Genomic DNA, 22,260 nt, shown 5'->3' with positions numbered 1-22,260 from the left:
TCTGTTATTCTTAAACTTCTCTTTTCATCAGGAAACATCTGTTTATCACCTTCACACGGGCAAAACCCTTAATGCAAATCTTATGTAGCATCCATCAAACAGCATGACAAATACAACCTTAAGTTATTTCTCAAGAGTAATAACTGAAAAGGAGATTACTCGTTATTGAAATTATATAAAAATGTGCGACTTTATAAACTTTCTAAGTGAATCAAGTCAAGTCAGTTCATATTATAATGTCATTCCCCCATATATAGGAAATAGAATAAATACACAATAAGCACAAATGATAGTGAGAATAACGGGCCATGGCATGCAGGTGGGCTGAGGAGCTCTGAGGTTGACTGTAAACTATAAATCATTAAAACTATGCACAGTTTATTAAGTAAACTGGGTAAGAGGAAATGTCCTCAGGTAGCATTCTGATCCACTACCCCTACATTTATTGCTTTGCTAAATGTAGAATTTCTTGCATAAGGGGCAGTGGTTATGGTACTTGACTTGTAATCAGAAGGTTGTTGGTTCAAGCCCTGCAACTGCTAAGCTACCACTTGGCCCCTGAGCAAGGCCCTTAACCCTCAATTGCTCAAGTTGTACTCAGTCATAATTGTACATTGCTTTGGATAAAAGTGTAAGCTAAATGCAGAGGGATAGCCAAACATGTGAGTATGGGGAATATTTCCACCCATCCTAGTCAGAATCTCTTTTAAGGCAGTACTGAGGGTAAGAGAGGAGGAGGATGAGAAAGTCTGGAAGAGCACTGGCAGAGGACCAGGTTCCAAATACTGATACCAGTCGCACTGAAGATGAGGTTCAAAGATATGGGCTTTCCTATTGGCAGCAACTGTCAGTACCATAATGGGATGAAAGCCTGTTGAGTGATAGCCTGGCTTGATTGATCTCTACTGCTCTGCACATACACCACTGACTGCCACAAGATTCTTTCACCATATATGTTCTCATGAAGAGAACTTGCTTTCAGGTTTAAAATGTAGTTTGGACAAAAATATATTTGTTGTAAATCTGATGATGGGCTTTAAATTAGCTATTTGTATAAGAATTCTGAAAATGCACATGGCTTCATGTATTTTGCCTTGTCACTCCACAAATCCATATAACGAATGCATGGTAGAATAATTTTTTTTTTTCAAACAGATGACTTCACAACTGTCACCAAGTATCCAATGAAGAAACAGCAGTCATCTGCCCAGCAAAACAAAAGGGCTTGAATGGCATGCCTGAGATTTGGATAATGGACTAAATGCGCATGTCTGCTCCCCCCACCTCCCCTTCATCAGGCCTGCAGGAACTTCAACGATGGAGCACATGAGACACAAATACTAATCACATCCTGGTGAAATAGCAGCCTGGCCTTGAAGAGAGGTGACATTACTGGAGGAGGCGAGCTCCTGGGCCAAACTGCACCTGCTGCATGTGCCATGTGTAGTCCCCCACAGGCTGTGTGAGGTGGGCCATGTGTAGTCCTCCACAGGGTGTGTGAGGTGGGGCTGGACTCCAGCTGCTTCTTCAACTGTGTGGAGAGAGGGGTAGTAGGGTGACTGGCTGCAGTCTCAGCAATGGGGTTTAGTTTTGACCTTTCACCAAGGTAACTATTAATCTATTACTTCAGAGACGTGGCTACTTAATACTCAGGATTTTTTCCCCATTTTAAGCTGCTTCCTTGGGTGTAGTCCTCTCCTGCATTTCACATTTTGTCAAAATGGATGAGCTGGCAAAGGTTCAAATCTCCAAAGTGACCTAGCAGCTGGCACTTCTGTCTTTAGCATTTAGCCAGCCACTGAGCCTATATGGCATAGCACATACCTTCCTTACTTGATTCGGATTTCTTGATCCACTTCTCTAGAGTGCAGTTGCCAGATGAACCATTTGTGTTGCACCCTTATAAGTGGGCATTGCTGTGTGTTTGGTGTTCCTGTCCACTGCTCCTGTCCACTGCTGAACACCTGTGTCTCTGCTGAACACCTGAACACCTGGACAGCAGAGTCCCTTGCAGTCTTCAAACGCAGACTGAAGACCCATCTATTTGCAGAATATTTAAAGGACAACTGACACTGCTCCCATATTGACTGACTAAATTAATACTTATTGTAGGGTATTGTTTATGTTGTTTAACAAACTCTGGCACTTATTGTTTATAGCACTTATCATTGTTTAAGATAGACCTTATGTATTTTGTACTTCTAGGCATCAGCATTCAGCCCTGTATTCTACAGTATTCTAGTTCATTGGTATGTTTGATTCTAACCTACTGTACTGTACTAGGATATTCTATGATTAAACAACAAAGTACTTTTGTAAGTCGCTCTGGATAAGAGCGTTCGCTAAATGTGGTAAATGTAAATGTGTCTCCACTACTAACTCACTGGACCGAAACCTGATTTAATAGATATTGCCTTATCCCTTTAATTCAGCTTGTGTCTGTCTATAATGAGAAAGTTCCAGCTTCCTGAAGCGAGTGAGGAAGCATATATGATCCTGCTCACCAACTAATCAGCCACACCCCACATGGAGATGAGCGTTTCCATACTAACATGGTGAATGCCATAAAAGTCTGGCCAACTAAGGAAAAACCAGCACATGCTCTCTCCACCTGTTCTTTAGCTGTTGATTACAGTACCTTTGACCCCTGCGACAGGAGCATACACAATGGAAGGCCTTTTAGGGACCATTCGTGTGGCCCTTAGAGAACAGCTGTATCAACCTCCAATCCAGCAACTGGCCATCACACACAGGACCCCCACTTCCTTTAATGTTGCAGGCATTAATGAGTCAGCATAGGTTGGTGAATGAGTCATTTGTGTGTCAAAGGCTTGAGGTAGTATTGAGTCACTCTTAGAGCACCAGATGCATTAAGCACTAAAGGAAGCAATTACTGTAATACTGTAAGTAAATGGTGTTTTCTTAAGGAATTGTTGAAATGGGCAGTCACCCTTTTCATACGACCTAGCTACAATTTATTTCAATGTGATGTAAGTCTTAAAGCAATAGATATCAATAATTGGTGCTGTGCTCTGTGGTTTGGTATTTTAAACATATAATCTCAAAGAAAGTGGAAAGTGAATGAAATGATCCTGAACACTCATGGGAGAACACTGCAGTGGGTAAGATCAGTGCTCACTGCAGAACATATTTTGATTTATGATCTTGCAAAGTGAGGACAAGCATTGCGCCATGTGAGGCACAATATTAGAGGCTAAAATGACAGGGTGGAACCTTGCCTAAGCTGAGCAGGGGAACAGATGAGTTCTTGAATGGAGGACAAAGTTATCACTCCACCAGCAAGCTGTTTCATTATCTAAAAATAAGATGGCTAAGCCCATTATGAGCTATGTTCTGTAGCATGGCATTAAAACTCTGACCAGGATGAGCTTGGCCGAACAACCAAGAATCTGGGCACTTCAGCAAGAAGGACTCGGATTAAGAGGTTCTTAGTAAAATGTAGAATATTTTGATATTTCTTCAAACATATTTTTCTTTTTAAATGTTTGCATGAAAAAACTGGTTCATTTGAATATCATGTTTTCAAATGTGTTGTTTAAAAAAAATGAATTAACCAGTTTGCTAGTTCCATTGATTAGAGAAGTTTAAGTGTGCTGTGACATTTGAGAGAAAGCCTTTCATGGAATGTGTCCCAAAGTCAGTGGGCCATAACCAAAGTATGCTCAACAAGTCATCTTAATCAGATCATTCATGGTGTTTCCTCCGGGACTCACACACATAATGAGCCAAGTCTATTTTGAGCCACTGTGTAGAACTGAAATAGATCCAGTGTTGGGCATCAGTATAACTTTGTTTATTGTTTATAACTATCAGCTTTTCTAATAGCTTATCTCTCTCTCTCTCTCTCTCTCTCTCTCTCTCTCTCTCTCTCTCTCTCACACACACACACACACTTGCTCTCAGTCACCCAATCTCTCTCTCTTTCTCCCTCTCTCTCGCTCCCTCTCTCTCTGTGTGTGTGTGTCTCTCTCTTTTTCTGTCCTCACTTCCCCACTCTGCCTGAGATCCTGAGATAAGAACACAGGTGTTGACCTTAGTGGCACTGAGGTGTGTGCATCTATGTTCACATTTCCCTATGCTCTCCTGTTTCCAGCTCCAGGCCTGGACGGGGCACCCTTGCACATGATCTGCCAGCCACTGGATGGAATGGCTGAAATGAAAAGAGGGGAATTCATGAGTTCATCTGGCACTTTCAGCTGTCCTGCTCTAATGCAGCTACTAGGTCACTGTAAAAATCAGAACTGGAACTTGCCAGGATTTATGGTTTGAATGCCATGAATTTGCCCATAAGCCTGAATGAGAGAAAAACACAACAGTCAGTTTAATAAATGAGTTCAACTTTCTTAAAAAAGTTATGATGTTCAGAATCTTAACCATGAAAGATTTCACTCAAACTCCAATAGCAAAATATGATTACACATTTAATGACTTTGATTTAGCATAAGGTCTTTTTGTTTTGGGTACATGGCAGCAGTAGTGTGAGATGAAAAGGGTTAAAGTTTGACCTTCTGTAATTTTCTTCAAATTAACATGATACAAGTACTACTTTAATGGAAATAAAATCTAATATAATTGATGACATAGACCTAGATAATTTAAAGTACTTTTGCATAGATAATTTGCAAGTGCATAAGACAACCTACACTGAAGGATGGATGTATCACTGGAGTATTTAGAGTCACGCCCCTGAGAATGACATGCCTAAAATATAAACTTCTTTCTCAGCTGTGCTCCTGGAACCATTTTCTGCTCTAGTGTCCCAATAAAAGCTCTCTGCAGTTGTCTGTGGGCCCACCCTGCCCCCCAAAGCCCACCTTTTTTTTAAGGAGTCATTGACATTCTGGGTAAGAGGGAGCAGTGGGTATAGGGTGTCTGAAGTGCAGTGCGAACAGCTGAGAGGTGTGATTTCACAGGCTGGCTGGGCCTGTCACAGGGCTGAGGCCTGGGAACAGGAGGTACAGGACAGGCCCAGGCCACTGAAGGACACTGACAGGTGGAAAGCCGCCAGCAAGGGGGAGGGCAGCCTATAGAAAAGGCAGAGAAGGCAGGCCTGGCCTGGATACCATCCAGGAAGCAACTGCAGAAGAGGAGGATATGGACGGGATAGCAACACAACGGACCAGGCATCGGCAGGACTGGACAGACTGGACTGTAAGACTCATACTGCACTCCGGGTGAGGGACCAGCATGCAAGAAATGGGCAAGTAACATGAAGGACCAGCTGGCGTCCAGTGAGTCATTTCACAGCAGCAAGACTCAAAGATTTTACATTAGTTTAAGAGAGGGGTTTATTTCAGATGTTTAAAAGTGGTTGTAGGGCTTGCCAATTAATGGTTTTTGGTGCACAGAAAAGGCAGAGAGATTCTGTGCTTGCCAGAGTATATAGAGTATATTTCAAAATGTTCTAAAGTAAACCACTTCAGCCAATTTTGTTAGGTCAGATAATGTTAAACTCTCTGAGGATAATATTCTAGGAAATCACTCCAAGCCCACTAAAACATAATTTAAACAGTGTTACAAAGGGAATTAAATGTCTGAAAATCTTGAGGTTGATAGGAGAGATGTGCCATATGGTGTACCCAAAATTATATCTATTTCCCGCTTTATGTTTTATTTATTGTATTCAACAGCCTTCTGTTTAAGAATCTTCAGGAATTAAGAGAGCGCTCTGGAACTTAAGACTCCATTTTGGGATTTCTTAAAAAAGTATGTCTGTAAATTATGACAAGAAATACAGGAGAGCTGAAGAGATTCACTATTCACTCTTTGAGATGACATACTTCCTTATATCCCCATATAATGAATGCAGCTATGGAATGTAAGGAAGTGTGTGGTTTCATGGGGACTTCATCATCGTACACTTCATATCTAAGATATGGCTTAGTATCCGTTAACACAGACAAAACAATTAGTCAACTTTGACTAGCTAAATAAGAGTTTAAAGTAGCTAAACGTAGCTAATTTTTGTCACTGGGGATTTGATACATTATCAATAAATACACAATTGTCTTCACTACAGATAATGTTTGCCACAGTGTGTAACCATTTTTCCAATTGTCCATCTTGTTTTTTTCCATGTGTGTATGGGTGGAGATTAAATGCACACTTGTGGTGGAGAAGGAAGGCCAAAGTCAATGACAGGTCAATCATAGACAGCATATGAATGACAGATGAAGATCACGTCATGCATGCAGCGAAGGTTCCTCCACGGAATGCACAATGATAGGCAGCAGCAGAATGACATCCTCCATAACCAGTGATGGAACAACCTGAGTGACAGAGCACAGGTGCAGCCTCTGAAAAGTGTTTACTCTTATAAATAGAAAGACAGGTGGGCGGAGGCTAATTTGGGTGGGCAGTTTCCATAAGGACATAATGGCACATCTATTTACCCTCTATGTCTTAGTTGCAGCATGAAAAAAGCTAATGTTTTTTGGAAATGTGCAGTTGTTTATGTTTCTTCTTCTGAACATACTGAACAAAAAAATAACACAACACTACTAATGTTAAACAAATAGTGGGCAAAATCACTTTTCTCCACACAATGCCTCAGTTCATCAACTCTGCAAATGGTGCATGTGAACAAGTATAACTACATGCGCCTCCTCACCTCTTCTAAACCAGCACGTCTTAGTGGCTGGTAAAACGGAACCAAGTCAGGTGTTCTAGTGAGGTTTGGTCCCCTTCAACCAGCTACTGCGCCGTGATTTCAGCCAGCAAGATATAACTGGGTGATTATCACAAATATCACACTCATTCCCAAGTTACACTGTGTTAACACTGTTTACTACTATCAGTCCTTTAATAATGGGAAGTTAAGGTTGACAGTAGGTCTAGATATTGAATATTTTTTCTTGTCAAACTTTATCTTATAAGCTGCATACTGCTCTCTAGTGGCAGGTATTAGCAAATGCTTAATGAACTCAAAACGTCCTCTATGTAGTGCTCTCACAATGTTCTTTTTAGAGTAAAAACAATTCTCAGGACATTTTGTAATTAAAAAAATCTAAAAACTGGTTTTATTATAAAGCCAAAGGTCACTTGACAAGTCCTCAAAAAAATCAAGCAAAGGAAAACCACAAACATATGATACAGTATATAAATAATTTTAAACAATACATAGCAAACCAAACATTACATGTTCATTATTATGCATAACATGTCTTGATTTAAGTCCCTGATTTCATTGAATGACTTCTTATCTTTCTGGCCATTTCATAAGCAGTATACCCTTTTTACAACAAATATACACTGTAAAATAAGCATAGACTGACATCCATCAAGACACTACAGCCACTCAGAGAAATGGCTTTTAAATGTATTGTCTGTGAATATCTCAATAAAACAATGACAGCAAAATGTGGTCCCTTTGCTTTTCTCTCAAACTGGTTTGCACACTGAACAAAAAGGAAAAAAACAGATTAAAATGGTTTCCTCCACAATGAAAACAAGAAAAATTACAAATCTCTCCCCTTTGATGAATATATTTTTCACTGAAGAAATTTCACAGTATCACACCAACTAAATGAAATACAAGAATATGATTTGGAAGTCACTCACAAAGACAGCCACACAAGCATACAGAACTATATGTCCCTCTAATGCCCTGGGAAAATAAGGGGTGTATCGGGGTTTGAAGAGACCACCCCGCCCTCCACATCAGTGCAGCATTGTTGCAGTGGCACTAGAAAATCCACATACAGTAAGATCAGGGAGGGACGAATATCACCTCCCAAAACAAGGCACCTAGACATTGCTGTCACTGTGCATTCTACACAATTTAGCAGCCACCAGAGGTTTTCAGTGTAATCAAATCCACAAAGAGAAATCAAAATAAAGCAAACAGCTGCAATATCAACCTGGGAAAAGGTAACTCATTGGCTTTATTGCAATACTTTCATTCTTAAGGACATTGGTGCTATATAACTATAATCTTCAAGACAGCTTTTTCAGAACAGCTTTATAGTAACAGTTATAGTAACCTCCCAATTCTTTAAAAGTCAACTGATACTTAAAGTCACATATGACATTTGAATGGTCTGTACTCCAGATGCAGTCTAGCTCACACCATGCAGGGGGTTGTATAAATTCAGCTTGCATCCAAGCTCACTGCAGCATTCTTACTTCTCTGTTGTGACTCATCATTTTTTCCATTGTGCTGATTAGGTGCTTCTTTGACACCCATCTGAAGCTTTTTAGAAACAAATCCATCCAGATATGTCTATACATTCATTAGTGCTATTGCAGCTGCTGCAGCATTGAATTAAGCACTGACATAATTGGAGCAAGAAGTTTAACAGTTTACCAGGTAGTGAACTGGATTTTCTACAACCCTAAACACGGCTCCAACCAAAACTTCCCTTTTGCTTGCACTTTGCAATACCCTTTCAGTATAAAAACAATAAGGCAACATCAGTTAGACATCAAGAGCAGGAGAGAAGAGTTCTTTAAAAAAAAAAAAAAAAAAGAAAAAAAAAGAAAAGAGGAACAAGCTCCTTGTTTCCTCATTCAGCTACATCTCGCCCTCCTCCTCTTCCTCCTCCTTCTCTGGCAGTGGGGCCTTGATCCAGCCGTCGGTGGAGTGGCCATGCTTTTTTTGATGGCGCTTGTAGTTGTCCCAGTGGCCTGTGGTGTAGGCACACTCCTGGCACTTAAAGGGTTTTTCTCCTGTGTGGCGCAGCATGTGCCTCTTCAAGTTCATGCTCTGGTTGCAGCTATAGCTGCACACGGCGCACTGAAAGGGCTTGGCGCCCGAGTGGATGCGCTCATGCCGCTTCAGGTTGGCCAGGTTGCCACAGGCGTAATCGCACTGGGGGCACTTGTAGGGCTTCTCGCCCGTGTGCACGCGGTGATGCCGCTTGAGGTTGTCAAAGTGAGCGGAGGCATAGTCACACTGCGGACATTTGTACGGCTTCTCGCCGCTGTGTGTCTTCATGTGGCGGGCCAGATGGTTGGGGTACTGTGTGATGAAGGCACAGGCTGTGCAGGAGTACAGCTTGTCACCTTTGTCCGGGCTGACAGGTGAGCCTTTGGCCAGCACGTCCAGGGTGCATTTGCGACAGATCTGTGTGGCTGTGCCCTCCTCGTCCTCCAGGACAGAGCCGCACACGCGGCAGGTGAAGGGGAAGAGCAGCTCGGGAAGCGGGTCCGAATCCTGCCCAAGCCCCTCCGGCTCCAGCAGGCTGGGTGGGTGTTGATCAGGACGCAGGCTGCCATAACTATGAAGGAAGTCTGGATCACCACTAAACTGCAGAGTCAGATCAGAGACCACAGCCCCTGAAAAGAAACAAGAGAGAGAAGAAAAAGGAGGGAGAGGGAGAGGTATACATTTTTCAGTGAGGTATAAGCAAAATAAAGTTCTTCCTCTTAGTGGGAAATCCAGTTTTAAGAACTCAACTGTTACTTCCCTTCACACTTGCTGTTTAAATGCATGCTATGCATTGTGCAGTTCCTCTTTATCTAACAAAGCTGAGGGAAGCTCACATTCTAGAAGCCTACAATATGCCTCAGTCAATGAAAACACAGCAGACTCAAAATCGTTTCCATTTTTTTCCTGGGGGGAGGGGGAGGTTTATCAGTTCCAATTTGATTCCCAGCCCTGAGAAAATCTATTCACTCACATACCTTCCACTGTGGCTGTGGACGCATCTGATCTGTGGCTCATCATGTGTCTCTTTAGGGTTTGCCCACTGTTTGCACGAAAATCACACTGACTGCACTTATTGGGCTTCTCCTGAGTATGCATGCGCTGATGCCTCTTTAGGTTGCCGAGGGAGTTGCAGGCAAACGTACAGAAGTCACACTTGTATGGCTTCTCCCCAGTATGTGTGCGCACATGTCTCTGCAAGTTCACCAGCTGGGCGGAGGCATACGTACAGTGCTGGCACTGATAAGGCTTCTCACCGTTGTGCGTCTTCATGTGCCGCTTCAGGTGGTTGGAGTAGCGGGAGGTGAAGCTGCACAGTTTGCAAGAGTAGGTTTTGCAGGAGCTGCCATTGGCAGCTGACCTCCCTCTGTGCCCTTTTTCCTGGGAGCCCTCAGCAGGTAGAAGCTCCTCTCCCCTACCAGCCTTTCGCTCTGGGATTCTCCCCTCATCCCCACACCGCAGGCAGTAGTGTCCCGCAAGGTCTAAGGTTCCACTGAGGGGGTCACCAAGAAGCTGACCACACTGCCTGCAAGAGAGGTTGGGTGCAAAGGACGAATCCCCCCCCATCTCCTCTCGTTCACTCTCAGTGTCTCGTGGGTCCTCAAAGTCACTCTCCATGCTGAGATGGTTGTAACTGGAGCAGTCCTCATCACTAAAGGCATACACTGGAATTCCCATGTCAGCAGTCACTGAATCTGGAAAGGAACACCGGAGCATATTTATCAATAACATAATAAGTTTCAACAGCAGCTGGTAAATCTATACAATCTTTAAATTCAGAATGAAATCTAAGACATTGCAATGACACTGAACATTAGCCTGCTGACCAGAGTCTCTCTCAAATCCTATGATCTTATAGTCATTTTCTCCAAATGCCAAGTCTTGTCCAAGGAGGAAATCGCTCTCCAGGACAAGGCTCTCTGGGTTAACAACACCAACTGCATCTTCAGATCCCACTGAAAAAAAACCCAAAATATTAGTTAGAGAGGTCCTTTCAATTCTTATTTTATCACTACCAAATCTATGGCAAAATATGCACACTCCATGTACACATTATTGAGCAGCCATATCAAAATGCATCCACCTGTGCATTTGAATGCTCATTTGAGTAGCAACAAACAACAAGCAAAAGGTGATCTATCCTGGGCCACATGAGTGGATTCTTATTGTAGCAGATTGAGTTTTAATGTCCTTAGCAATGAGAGGAGCACATGGGAAGAAAGGAGCAAATCACTTAGAGAGGAGTAAGTGACTGAGGAAGGAACCATGGAAAGCATTCAGATAAAGACTGGGAGGGGTACACAAACAGGTCAGAGATGAGTTATTTCTGAGGAACTTGGCAGAGATGGGGTTTGTTTAGAGGAAATGGAGCTAGGAAAGAATGACAAAGGAAGAAAGGAAGCTAACAGAGGACTCTTTTAAGTCAAGACAGCACTGAGCATAGTTGCAGAAAATTCAGGATATGAAACAGAAGGTGAAATTTAAATTACAGCATAACAACTGTTAGCTAACATTTCAATCCTGTTATGAAAATATGATTTATTAAATCTCTAAAACGTAGTTTCCCAGTAGCAAGACTCTTATTATTATCCTGTCCTTTCACGTCCCTGTCAGTGTGGGTGCCATTACTTATTAATTTCCGTGATTCCTGTTTGGAACATTAGCTAGCTAGCTATGTCTATGACAAGACACGATTAATTAAGACTTTGGAGAAGGTCCCACAAGCACGTCAAGGCAGTGTCACCTATTCATTTTGACTAAGAAGTATCATATTTGCCTTAGCTAACGCCAGCGGAGTCTGAAACTTAAGGAAGACGCTATTTTGAAAGAACTTTGTCCTGCAGATCACATAGCTAGTTAGCTGCCCGACAAGCCAAATAGCAGCGCCTTTTACACACGTAAAGACAATACTTACATTTTACAGGTTGTGGATTTGATTGTTTTCTTCTGGGCATTTTATAGTAGTCTCCGACTTGCAGTTTCTTCTGGTCGACTTCGAATCAGCTCATCCCCCCCCCTTACACTGTCATCTTCCTCTTCCACCACCAAACAAAGACAGTGCTATCAGTGTCATGATCATGCTCATCGTGTTTGTGGCTCCCTTTCCTTCGCAACTTCATAAAACTGCAGCTTATTTATTAACCAAAGAGCAGCATAAACGTAAATTTACTGGGTTTAAAACGTTTTTCTACTAACTACAGAATCTTGTGAATCATTAAAAATACTTTAACACAGACAAGAGCCAATATCAACTCAAACGAAAATAGCTAGCTATTGTCATTCGGTTTAGATAGCTAACGTAGTTAGCTAGCTAGCTATGTTGTTTTTTCTGTTAACTAACGTTAACTAATGACAAGCTACGTGCCAAAAACGATTTAACCCACATGCAGAAAAAACAAACGTCTGACATTTAAGTCAGTCCATAAGCAAGCCGCGAACTTTAGTTTTATATTACACTGACATTTAGAGCTAGGCATGAAATAGCAGTGTGCTACAGCTAGGTTATGTAGCTAGCTAAATAGCTGGATTGACTATGTTAGCTTAACTAGCTAACGTTACAAGTGCTGAAGTAGGTGATGAGTTAAATAAAAATGTTCCACAGAATATCTGGAATAGCCTAAATAAATTAGTTTGCTATCTATATACACAACAAAGTAACAATAATTCTTATAGTAACATCACGCCAGTCATTTTGAATCAGGGGACTGATGTATCAACAACTTATTCACTAGCTTGCTAACTACAGCTAAATTAATTCAACATCTTATAACCTCACTTGCAAGACAGCTAGCATTATCCTATCTTATTTAACTAACGTTAATCAAAACAGCCCCGCGTCCATCCGCAAGATTGGGAGTGAATAACTGCAACAAGTAAAATGTCCACAAAAACTCGGTGTTGGGTTTGTTAATATCCTGTAAACAGTAGTCAGGTGAAAATACAAGCTTTGGTTCCATTGGCATGTTTCGAAGTAGTCAGACACTTTGCTAGCTAGGTTAGCTATCAATTGCAATAATTTGAGCACAGTTCATGTTGACAACAATGCCAGCGTTTCCAGTACAGGAAGTGCTTCAACTATTGCGCGTGCCTCAACCTTCTGACTGTTCCACAGACGCCCTCTAGCGACGTTTGGGGGGGAAATGTTATAAATATGTAAAGTGTTTTAAAATTAATGTTTTACGGTATAGGTTAGCTTATGTGTCTTGTGTGAAGTTGAAAAGGTCGATGGCGTTTAACAATACTTCTAGCAGTGCAATGTTCATTTATGCGACATTTGATCTCTAAAGGTTCAAAAGTGGTAACGCTGGGCTATGTGATCTCACCTTAGTAATTGTGTTTTCCTGCGATTGATTTATTTTTATTTTAATATTGTATAAAACCAAGCATATATAATAGTCTATTGTGCATATTGAATATCAATTTGGCCTAAATGATGCTCTGTGTAATTGTGTATTTTACAGCTGAGATGCTGTAGATACATGTCATGTCTAACATGAATTAAACAGGCAAGCAGCTCATAGCTTGGTTTATTATGATATGATCCAAATAAACAAATAACATTTTACATACTAAATAGTTATTAATGTGGAAAATCTAAACAATATCCATGTCACATGTTATATATTGTGAATAAACAGAGAAAGACATGCAGGTAAAAACATTTTGAGTTTGTATACCACTTTAATAGTGTATGTATGATTCTACTAAAGACCTCTGTTAATAACATTCTCAGAATTCTCAAATCTAACTTTCAAATGAGCAGTTAATCATATTTTCAAAACAACAGCCCACTGTCTCATTCTTTAGATACAACATATTGTATAATACAGTAAAGCACTAAGGTAAAACACTAGCACCCAAAGCAACAGTATTACTGTGTTATGTTTCATTGCAACCAGACAATAGAGGCAGGTTTTCTAGTCACATATTAATCCAAATCTTAAGACTAAATAGAAGCCTTGTTGACTTTTGAGAATCCCTATCAACAGTGTAATAGTCCAAGATTGTGTTCAAACTGTGTCTGTAAAACTGAATCAAAAAAGGTAAGAGACGTCTATTGTAACTATTGGGTGAGTCGATTGCCTTTTTAATTGGTTTGTTGGCATTTTTTTAAAATAATCATACAGTATTCCATCAGTAAATATAGTCCAATATGACCTTCTTTAGTCCCATTCCTGGTGCTATGGATATCAGTTCCATTCTGGGCTGTTAATGTTATGGCAGGCATAAGAATTTTAATGTTTTGCATAGAAGATTGGCAGCAGGAGAAATTATGTTTTATGTTGGTTCATTATAAATTGATTGTAGCATGCAATATTCATTCAAGATTTGACACTGATTACAGAAACTACAGTGTATTGCGCAAAACTGGCTGTTATTACTATTGAATGAGGCCTTATAGATTTCCCTCCAAAAAAGAAAAGGGAAGATTTGGATTTGTTCCACTGGTCAGACCTTAATGATGCTTACAGATGATACCGTTCTCTGCAAATAGGTAAAAATATGTATAGCAAGACAGCTTTAATTACAAATAATTCCAGAATCATCCATTTATGAACCAATTTGAGCAAAAAAAATCCAAAAGATATTTCAATCATAAATTGAACTAAATAAAGTAGGATAAAGTCTCCAGAATATAAATTAACTACAAAATATGCTATGTTGTTGAAAAGAAATAAGATGCACATATACTCTTTATCTGTTATGCATTTATATGATTGTTTTAGATTGAGTTAATTATTACTGTGTTGTGAATAAGCCACTGTGGCGCTGTTTCATATTCCAGGACTCATAGTATTTAAATACATAGACTGGGCTCACCTTACTTCCTGTCAAACTTCCGCTATGATAGTCTGGGGTGCTGTATACTGAGAGGGGCTTGGTCTTGTCCTTGCTGTGGTTGTTGGAATCATTGTCTTTGATAATATCATACTGTCTGCAGAAAAGAGCAATCACAGCTGCAAAAAAAAGATACATCTGAGTAGGAGAAATCAGATTAGATTTTCTGGACCACACCTTTGGTTAATGGTATTGTGTGGATTATTGTAAATGAGATCAATATCCTATAAATGGGAACAAATTGTTGCAAAAAGTCACCTGCCCACAACAGTAGCACAGTCATAATAATTAACATCTCCCCAGTCTGAAGGCGTCTGGAAATGTCTAGTCCTTCTACAGAAGGGTCACCTGACCAGATAAAACCACAGGCAAACACACACAAAACACAAAATAATGACATATATATGTGGACTGTGATGAAGATCAAATTATAAATCACTATACATAAGAATCATAAATGATTAATTGAGCATTTAATATAAATGCACAATACACTAGGTAGTTCAAGGCAACCATAGGTCAATGGCTGTTAAAGATACAAAGTTCTAATATTAACTATCCAAGATTTTAAACCTTGTTTAAAATAGTGATATTATTACAGCTTATTATTACATTATTATTACAGTGTAACAGTACCTTGAGCCATGATAGATTGAAAGTGGTCTGCTTTTTCAAGGGTTCGAAAATGAACTCTCTTGCTGGCTTGACTCTCTCCATGTAGTCCAATGGACTGGACCTGAATAATGTAATCTGTATTTTCATTTAGGTCCCACAGCACACAAGCACGACTAGTGGTATTAACTTCCCTGATGAAACGCTGTGTCAGGCCATCTTGTCTCTACAATAAATAGGGATGTGCAGAATACAAAACATGGGTCACACTCAAACACAGATCAAATATTACTTAAGCATACTGTTTGTAGTATAGAGCATAATTGCAGATCTCTCAACTGGTAGTAACTGTTGAACCTGCTGTGAGATGGCAAAGCCAATTACAGCTTCTCCCTCCAGAACATTCCAGGACACCATGGCTGAGTGTGCCCTCAGGTGGTTGACAGAGATGTTGACTGGAGCAGCGGGCCGATCTAGAGGAGTCATAAATGCCGGGCATTTATCAGGGCTGGGATCATATGGCACACCATTCACTTAGAATGAAATACTAAAGATATAAAAGCAGACTGAACATATTAATTTGAAATAAATAACTTGTATTAAACTAATGGGATAATCTTACTAATACTGCTTTACTCCTAAGATAAAACATTTTTAAAACAGGCCACTAGGACTGGCATTATAATGGTATTTTCACAGGTTTAATACCAAAACAAATTATGCATAAAATGTCAGTAAATTTAACTGGTGATAAGAACATGAGCTACAAAGGTAGATCTTTTGAATGGAAATCATGTCTGCTGTTTTGCTGTGTTTTTAAAAAGGAACATTATAACGTAAGCTGCAAGTAATACTTTGCAACAACAGGACTACATTTGAAATGTTTTAATACAAGAAAGGTTGAGCAGGAAATGTACCATCTCTGTTACTTGGTTTCCATATATACACTTAGGTATAGCTGTCAGTCTTAGTGGAAGAACTCATATAAATGAAAGATTCGCTTTGCCAAATGAAAGAACAGGGTGAAGAGTAATTCTGGATCTCTTGTGTCTGTGGATCTTTGCGTGTCTCTTGTTCAGCAGCATTATTTAAGGACCATGTTTTCATTACCTGAATGAAAGTTGAAGATATTACGAATTTCTGAATATGTAGCTGATTCTCTAATTAGCTGCTGCACTTTTTTTTTGTTATTATGTAAATGTATTTGAAGTTCTCATTTTCCATTATAATTGGGAGAGGCTCACAGTACTGGATTATAGAAGTGGCACTATGTAATTCTATCAGAGAACTCTGCTTGAGCCAATGAGACTTCAGTGTAATGCATTTTTTTTTGTGGGAGGGAGAGGATACATGACACTACACATTCACGACATATTCATGACATGACAAATTCATGACATGACATATTCACGTCCTTTGACTGTCAGTGGAACACAGGTAATTCTGTAATTTTCTTTGAGAGACACCTCTTTTAGAGTTTCATTTCCTATACATATACAATATATACATATATTTATGTATATTCTTCTGATTAAAACATTCCCATAATAGACACTTGAGATCATTCAGTAAGTATTTAGTCTCTTTCGAATAAATGACCACCATGATTTTTCAAATCATGCACATAATCATGTTATACAAAGAAAAGAAGCATTAGTATACTTTAATACATTACTGGAAGTCTATATCAAAGTCAATAAAGGCATAGTTTTACAAATGTGAACACCAAAATGATTATTACAGTTATATTTGGTAAGAACAGTAAAACTGACCAATCACCAATTGCTATTTGGAGAACATCCCGAGCACAAGCCTTGAATGCTTCTTAGTCTCTTATGTCTCTTATTCATCAAAGAAATATGATGTAACTGATAATAGTGCATGCACTTTCTGTAGTTTATGCAAATGGTGCTGTCTGAGCCAGAAAAAGCAGAGCCCAAGCAGAAGTCTTAGCTCAAAGGCACATCTTCATTTCATATGTTTCGATTTCTTCTGGAGTCACTTCAACATGCATATTTGATTAAAATGAAGCACAAATGAAAGTGGAATCATTTAAGATAAAGAAATGTTTTCTCTGCTCTTTAGGAATGCTATAGGAAGGGCCATACAAAACACTTTAACTCCAGAACATGACATTTAACTCATACCCAGATGATGTACCATTTTCATTTACATTGACGTACTGATAGTTAAATCTCGTTGACTTGACATGATCTACAATATGTCTTTCTCAGTTCTACCACGTCAGACTCAACGCCATTAAATCAACGACCAATAGAGTAAAGTCAATTTCCCTAATGCCTTCTTGAGCTTGGGTAGGCGCTGATAGTTCTCAGTTCAATCCGTTTCAGAGCTGCCCAACAAACAAATGAATATCAACACAATTGCTGAATTTACAAGATTCATAAAGCATATATCAGGCATGGTTAAACACCTCGTGTAAACGTTTACGTTATAATAAAGCGATCAATATGATGTATAGAGTTAAGTGTTTACTTACTTGCCCCAGAAAAACAGATGCCCAACAGAAACAGGACCAAGCTCACAGCGGTGAGGAGAGTACTCATATCTTTCTTCAAGTTATTGAAAAATGATAAATGTAATTATAGACCTACTTTCTCTTTCAATTCCATCAGCGCGCCGCTATTTCAGTATAAATAGTAAACTCTTGTGCCTGCAGCCAAATTGTCACAGAAACGTATCTCTGATACATTGTTTCATAAAATAGCTAAGTCACCACCATTCCACTTAGCATCGAGGTTCCACACAGCTTGTACAAAGGAAGCAATTTTCACGTCGATATGACTCTAAACAACGCGTATATGTATCAACGTCACAACGAAAAAGAAAAACGGACCCTACTGTTTGAAACGCTGAGCGTTACACGCGGTGTTAATTTTTGGCTCTGCAAAGAACTCTTCTACACTCTAATGCAGGCAAGTACCTATGCACGGGGCTGCCAAATTTCACCAAATGACTGAAATAATGCCGAATTTAAATGGTAAAATAAAGACGCGTACAGACCCAGAACCGAATAAATGGCGTCCAGCGCCGCAAGTGCTCATGTTTCCGTCCTCACTTTGTCTGCCGTGCACTACGTTTTAAGAATACCAATAAATCAGAGTTACTGCGACGCAAGCATATGACCTACAGGTGTTAGCGGGCTGTATATGCGTCCTAGCAACGTCCTCGCGTTCACTTTAAACATTTACGCGCAGACCTTGCGGACAGTTTCGCTCATAAATATCGGAAAGTAGCCTGGCAAATAGGCTTTAGTAAAACGTCTGATTAATATTAGTCTGGTGATGTATACACTCAGAATGTATATTTGAGGTTTAATAAGTCTGTGTCAGTTATGAAAATTATATGAGTAATTATGGGCAAGATAAATCGATAAATATATCTAAGTTAGTTGCCACCTATTATCTCCTGTTTGCAACCTGTTTTTATATTCAGTTTCCAAGTCTTTTGGGGTAAGCACTGGTTTTTTCTCTGCTAACAGTGAACTAGGCTATAACTAGCTTGTGTACACAGGCTTTGGGTACATGGAGCTGCTGCAAGCAGCGAACACAGTAAAGTGGACGCATAGCTTTGACTACAATACAACAGTGAACGGTAAGAGTAGAGCGCGTGTAAACTGTGACTTGAGAGTCTGAACCACTGTTCCATTTAAAAACAAACTGCACGACCCTGTTTAACATAAAATAAATATCTTATATTAATAACTCCTTTTATAACTAACCGAGGCTGGACAAATCTTGTAGAAATGTAGGTTTGTTTATCGTTATAGCAGTCTAGTTTCGAGACCTCTTTACCGATCACAGAGCAGTCTAATCCAATCACTGTAGATACTGACAGAGAAAACCCTAAGGAAATTGAACAAATGCTGAAGAAATATGATGCAGAGATATCTGAGAGAACATTGAATAAGGATTCCATTTATCAGGTTTGTTAAAACTACACAGTGCGCTCGAATGGCAAATAAATTATTACAAGCATAATTACTTACTGATGTTCACAAACATCGATCTGTTAATGTTCACAAAAACTAAACAGCTGTTCTCTAGTACAGACGATGGTGGATGTTTCCAAGAGGGTGGTAATTAGAGTCAAGGGATACAGATATCATTTTTATCCTGTATTGGTTGAATCGCTGTGGAAATGTATTCAGTTTAAATGGACATGTTTTGTATCTGAAGAATATGGAAATTACAATAAAGTTTAAAAGAGTAAAGCATTTGTGAGGGAAAATGTTTAATGCTTACTTTAAGGAGGAAGTAAGGAATATGTGATCTTTATGCGACCTTTGTCCTCATCTTGACCAGTCTGCAAGAAAGGTGAATAGAGAAGTGATGGAGTATGACAGTTATCGCTTAACTGTTGCTGGGCAGAGGTGCAGTAGCAGGGAGTAACAACTTGTTTTTAGCAGGAAAGAATGTTCAAGGACGATTGAGAGGCCTGGCACCTGGAGTCATGAGATTAGCTCATGAGAGAACAACGGGGAATGGTGGGGGTATATGAACTCATGTGAGAGAGAAGTTTGAGGCTTCTCTCCCTCGATGCATAAGGGACAGAACCAATAAAGCTCGCTCATTTGCACATCTGGCTCGAGTCCTATTGATTTTTCCTCCACAATTTGGCATTGGTCTGCAGGATTGCACAGCTCGGTACCCCGCAACTGAGAGGGAGACGTTCGTGAGGAAAAAAGATAAATATCCTCATCTCCTAAACCCCATATTTGAAAGGAGAAAGGAGTTCCAGAGGCGGGATCCGGACTGCTGCAATCGACCATAGAGTGAACCGAGGGTATGGCGGATCCAGCAGCTGTTGTAGGGAGGTCTGGGACCTCGAGGCTCTGGGACCTGGTGCAGTGTGACGACACTGGGGCAAAAAGTGTAGACTCCAAAAGGTGGACTGTAAGGAAACAGTGGCACCAGAGTCCCCTCCCATTGACGGACGCGAGTGGTAAAGAGTCGACTCCGACGAGCCGCGATCAGAGCCACTCGGGAAAAGTTTGTTTTAGTACGGAGGACGACAGTGTCAGCGTTGTGCAGATGACCGAAGCCAACTGACGTAGAGTAAGTAGTAAATAACTTTCCAATATTGGTATGAAATTGATTGTTTGATGCCTCTGATTTTGTAGAAAAAAAAAAGAAAAAAAAAAAGACAGAATAATATTATTATTATTCTGTAACACCAACGGGTTAATAACACATTTTATTGATGTCTTGATTTTGATTTTATTATTGATGCAGTGATGGGTAACAATAAAAGTAAGACATAAAAAGCTGAAACAACTGCACCATCAGGGTGTCAGCCTCGAAAATGGAAGTCACAGTTATGAACAGACATGAGAATAAATATGGGCCAGACATAACGGCTCAAATAGCATTATGGAGTAAATGTGGATTTCCACCGGGAGGTTGTATGGGGATAAATAAACTACGACGTATACAGTATAATCTGAGGGAGGCGGAAAAGAAAAGACTGATTACAGTCAATTGGGGAACACGGGAGAGTTGGATGGGGGAGGCAGAAGAGAGAAAGAGGAAAAAGAGGGAGGGGATGTTAACCGCATGTTTCAGATGCTTCAGTCTGAGCAGGTTTCCAAGGTTGACCCCGATACCGACTCCTGCCCACTAATGCCTCGCGCTCCACCAGTAGTAGCAAGCCCTGTAGTGCCCGCCTCACCAGTTCAACCACCAGCCGGAGAAGAACAAGGGGCTGTGACAGGAGCTGCAGCATTGGGACCGAGCCAAGAGCCGAGGCAACTCAGGTCGAGGCCAAAGCAAGACACTCCGGCGACGGTGGTACAAGCCTATTCTGAAGTCTCTCCCCCAGCCTACCCAGGACGACCCAGCCCTTACGACGACGCCATTGCAGCCATGCACGCAGTGGCTCTCGATAGTCAGCCACAGATGTGCAACCATGGCATTCCCAATATGAGTTAACACTGCCATCATAGCTGGCTGGCTGCAGACAAGGGCTAGAGGAGAATGTGGCAGAATACTGTGGCAGACTCATAGAAGTCCACACTACCCACTGTGGAAGAGAAAGACTGGACAGGATGGCAGCGGGACTGGCTGAGGTCTCAGCATGGGAAGCCCACCTCCGCAATAGCTACATGAATGGTCTGTGAGACGAAAGCAATACTCCATCCACTCTGAAAAACAGCTGAGAACCATATCAGAGAAAAAACAACGAGGAAAGAGAATGAGGCACATCAAGCAGCCCTCACAATGTATCAAGCTGTCGCAGGACAAAGAGGCTGAGGCCGTGGTCGAGGACGAGGCCGTGAAGAGGAAGAGGAAGAGGAAGAGGGGGCTACGAGCAGGACGACAGCGAAAGAGATGACCGATGCTACACGTGTGGAAAGAATTGGCACTTCGCAAGAGACTGTAAAACACGGAAGAAGAAGGGCTGTGACGAGGAAGCAGACTGACGGGCAGAGTCGGGGACGGGTCAACCGCAGCTAGAGATAAGAGCACACACACATCATGCACATTGCACCCTCCCAGCACACACGCACCACATTCTCTCTCCCTAATATGTGAAGTATACCGCACCTCCTTACTCTTGCTTGCTGCAACTATCCCTAACAGTACATGGTATATGTATGTAATTCCTGGTGGATTTAGGTGCTGCTAAATCTGTAGTTCAGGCTAGGGAATTAGACATCCCGTTATCTGGGAAAACATTGACTACGGTAGGGGCCACTGGACACACTACCCTAGAACATTAATCACACCCTGTCTCTTGCCAAAGTATAGGGGGTCGAAATTTCACCCATGCATTCTTAATGTCCACAGTGTGTCCAGTAAATCTGTTGAGATGAGATTTGATGCGCAAGCTATGCATTGTAATCGAGTCCAAACCAGAGGGCATAAAGGTAATTGAGCCAACAGCGCAACAGATGTACTCTGATAAAATTGAACCAATTGAACCACTGTACTCATACCAGTGGCTGATTGGGCAGGAACCTACCAGAACTGACTATGTGCAGATGTCAGATATCCTCAAACAAAGTGAACAAAAAGTGGTAGAAGTAATGAAACTAGAAAACCTGCACTGTACCACAATGTGTCCATAGGGCCTGATCATGAGTATGAAAAGGAGTGGTTTGGCAAGGAGCTCCCAAGAGA

General features: G+C 40.8%; 2 protein-coding genes and 1 long non-coding RNA gene across 8 annotated transcripts; 1 reads left to right on the top strand and 2 right to left on the bottom strand.

The window, feature by feature from the left end:
• The first annotated feature begins 4,892 nt into the window (after positions 1-4,892).
• LOC145659452 (uncharacterized) lies at positions 4,893-6,177 on the top strand. Its single transcript, XR_014125668.1, has 2 exons — positions 4,893-5,252; positions 6,115-6,177. It is a non-coding gene; the product is annotated as an uncharacterized LOC145659452 (long non-coding RNA).
• Positions 6,178-7,881: 1,704 nt separating this feature from the next.
• znf513b (zinc finger protein 513b) lies at positions 7,882-12,729 on the bottom strand. 2 transcript variants are annotated; one of them, XM_027002432.3, is made up of 4 exons: positions 11,583-12,729; positions 10,495-10,623; positions 9,646-10,362; positions 7,882-9,297 (listed from the first exon to the last, which is right to left on the bottom strand). In XM_027002432.3, the coding sequence occupies exons 1-4, from the start codon at positions 11,620-11,622 to the stop codon at positions 8,534-8,536; spliced, it is 1,650 nt and encodes a 549-aa protein (XP_026858233.1). In that variant the 5' UTR covers positions 11,623-12,729; the 3' UTR covers positions 7,882-8,533. The 2 variants fall into 2 exon arrangements, with proteins under 2 accessions (XP_026858233.1, XP_026858234.1); XM_027002433.3 differs by having other exon boundaries at positions 9,925-10,362.
• Positions 12,730-13,178: 449 nt separating this feature from the next.
• fndc4b (fibronectin type III domain containing 4b) lies at positions 13,179-18,272 on the bottom strand. Of its 5 annotated transcripts, XM_081722180.1 has the most exons (7): positions 18,143-18,272; positions 17,619-17,691; positions 15,458-15,591; positions 15,143-15,344; positions 14,765-14,854; positions 14,489-14,625; positions 13,179-14,152 (listed from the first exon to the last, which is right to left on the bottom strand). In XM_081722180.1, the coding sequence occupies exons 2-7, from the start codon at positions 17,683-17,685 to the stop codon at positions 14,117-14,119; spliced, it is 666 nt and encodes a 221-aa protein (XP_081578306.1). In that variant the 5' UTR covers positions 17,686-17,691; positions 18,143-18,272; the 3' UTR covers positions 13,179-14,116. The 5 variants fall into 5 exon arrangements, with proteins under 5 accessions (XP_081578306.1, XP_026858225.1, XP_081578308.1 ...); XM_027002424.3 differs by lacking the exon at positions 17,619-17,691 and having other exon boundaries at positions 18,143-18,238; XM_081722182.1 differs by lacking the exon at positions 17,619-17,691 and having other exon boundaries at positions 15,476-15,591; positions 18,143-18,238.
• Between the last annotated feature and the right edge of the window lie 3,988 nt (positions 18,273-22,260).

Source organism: Electrophorus electricus, chromosome 10 (assembly GCF_041902795.1).
Source record: "Electrophorus electricus isolate QZ-2024a chromosome 10, ASM4190279v1, whole genome shotgun sequence".
NCBI classification, from domain to species: Eukaryota; Metazoa; Chordata; class Actinopteri; order Gymnotiformes; family Gymnotidae; genus Electrophorus; species Electrophorus electricus.
This window is presented reverse-complemented; position numbering and strand designations above follow the sequence as displayed.

What these genes read in the sequence shown, in the direction of transcription:
- fndc4b (XM_081722180.1), bottom strand. Translation starts at nt 17,685, where the DNA reads ATGAGTACTCTCCTCACCGCTGTGAGCTTGGTCCTGTTTCTGTTGGGC. An exon ending in CATCTGTTTTTCTGGGGCAA is followed by an intron (nt 15,592 to 17,618) that starts GTAAGTAAACAC and finishes TGACTCCTCTAG; the next exon opens with ATCGGCCCGCTGCTCCAGTC. An exon ending in TGTGCTACTGTTGTGGGCAG is followed by an intron (nt 14,626 to 14,764) that starts GTGACTTTTTGC and finishes TTTTTTTTGCAG; the next exon opens with CTGTGATTGCTCTTTTCTGC.
- znf513b (XM_027002432.3), bottom strand. Translation starts at nt 11,622, where the DNA reads ATGCCCAGAAGAAAACAATCAAATCCACAACCTGTAAAAT. An exon ending in AAATCCACAACCTGTAAAAT is followed by an intron (nt 10,624 to 11,582) that starts GTAAGTATTGTC and finishes GTTTTTTTTCAG; the next exon opens with TGGGATCTGAAGATGCAGTT. An exon ending in GTCCACAGCCACAGTGGAAG is followed by an intron (nt 9,298 to 9,645) that starts GTATGTGAGTGA and finishes GTTTCTTTTCAG; the next exon opens with GGGCTGTGGTCTCTGATCTG.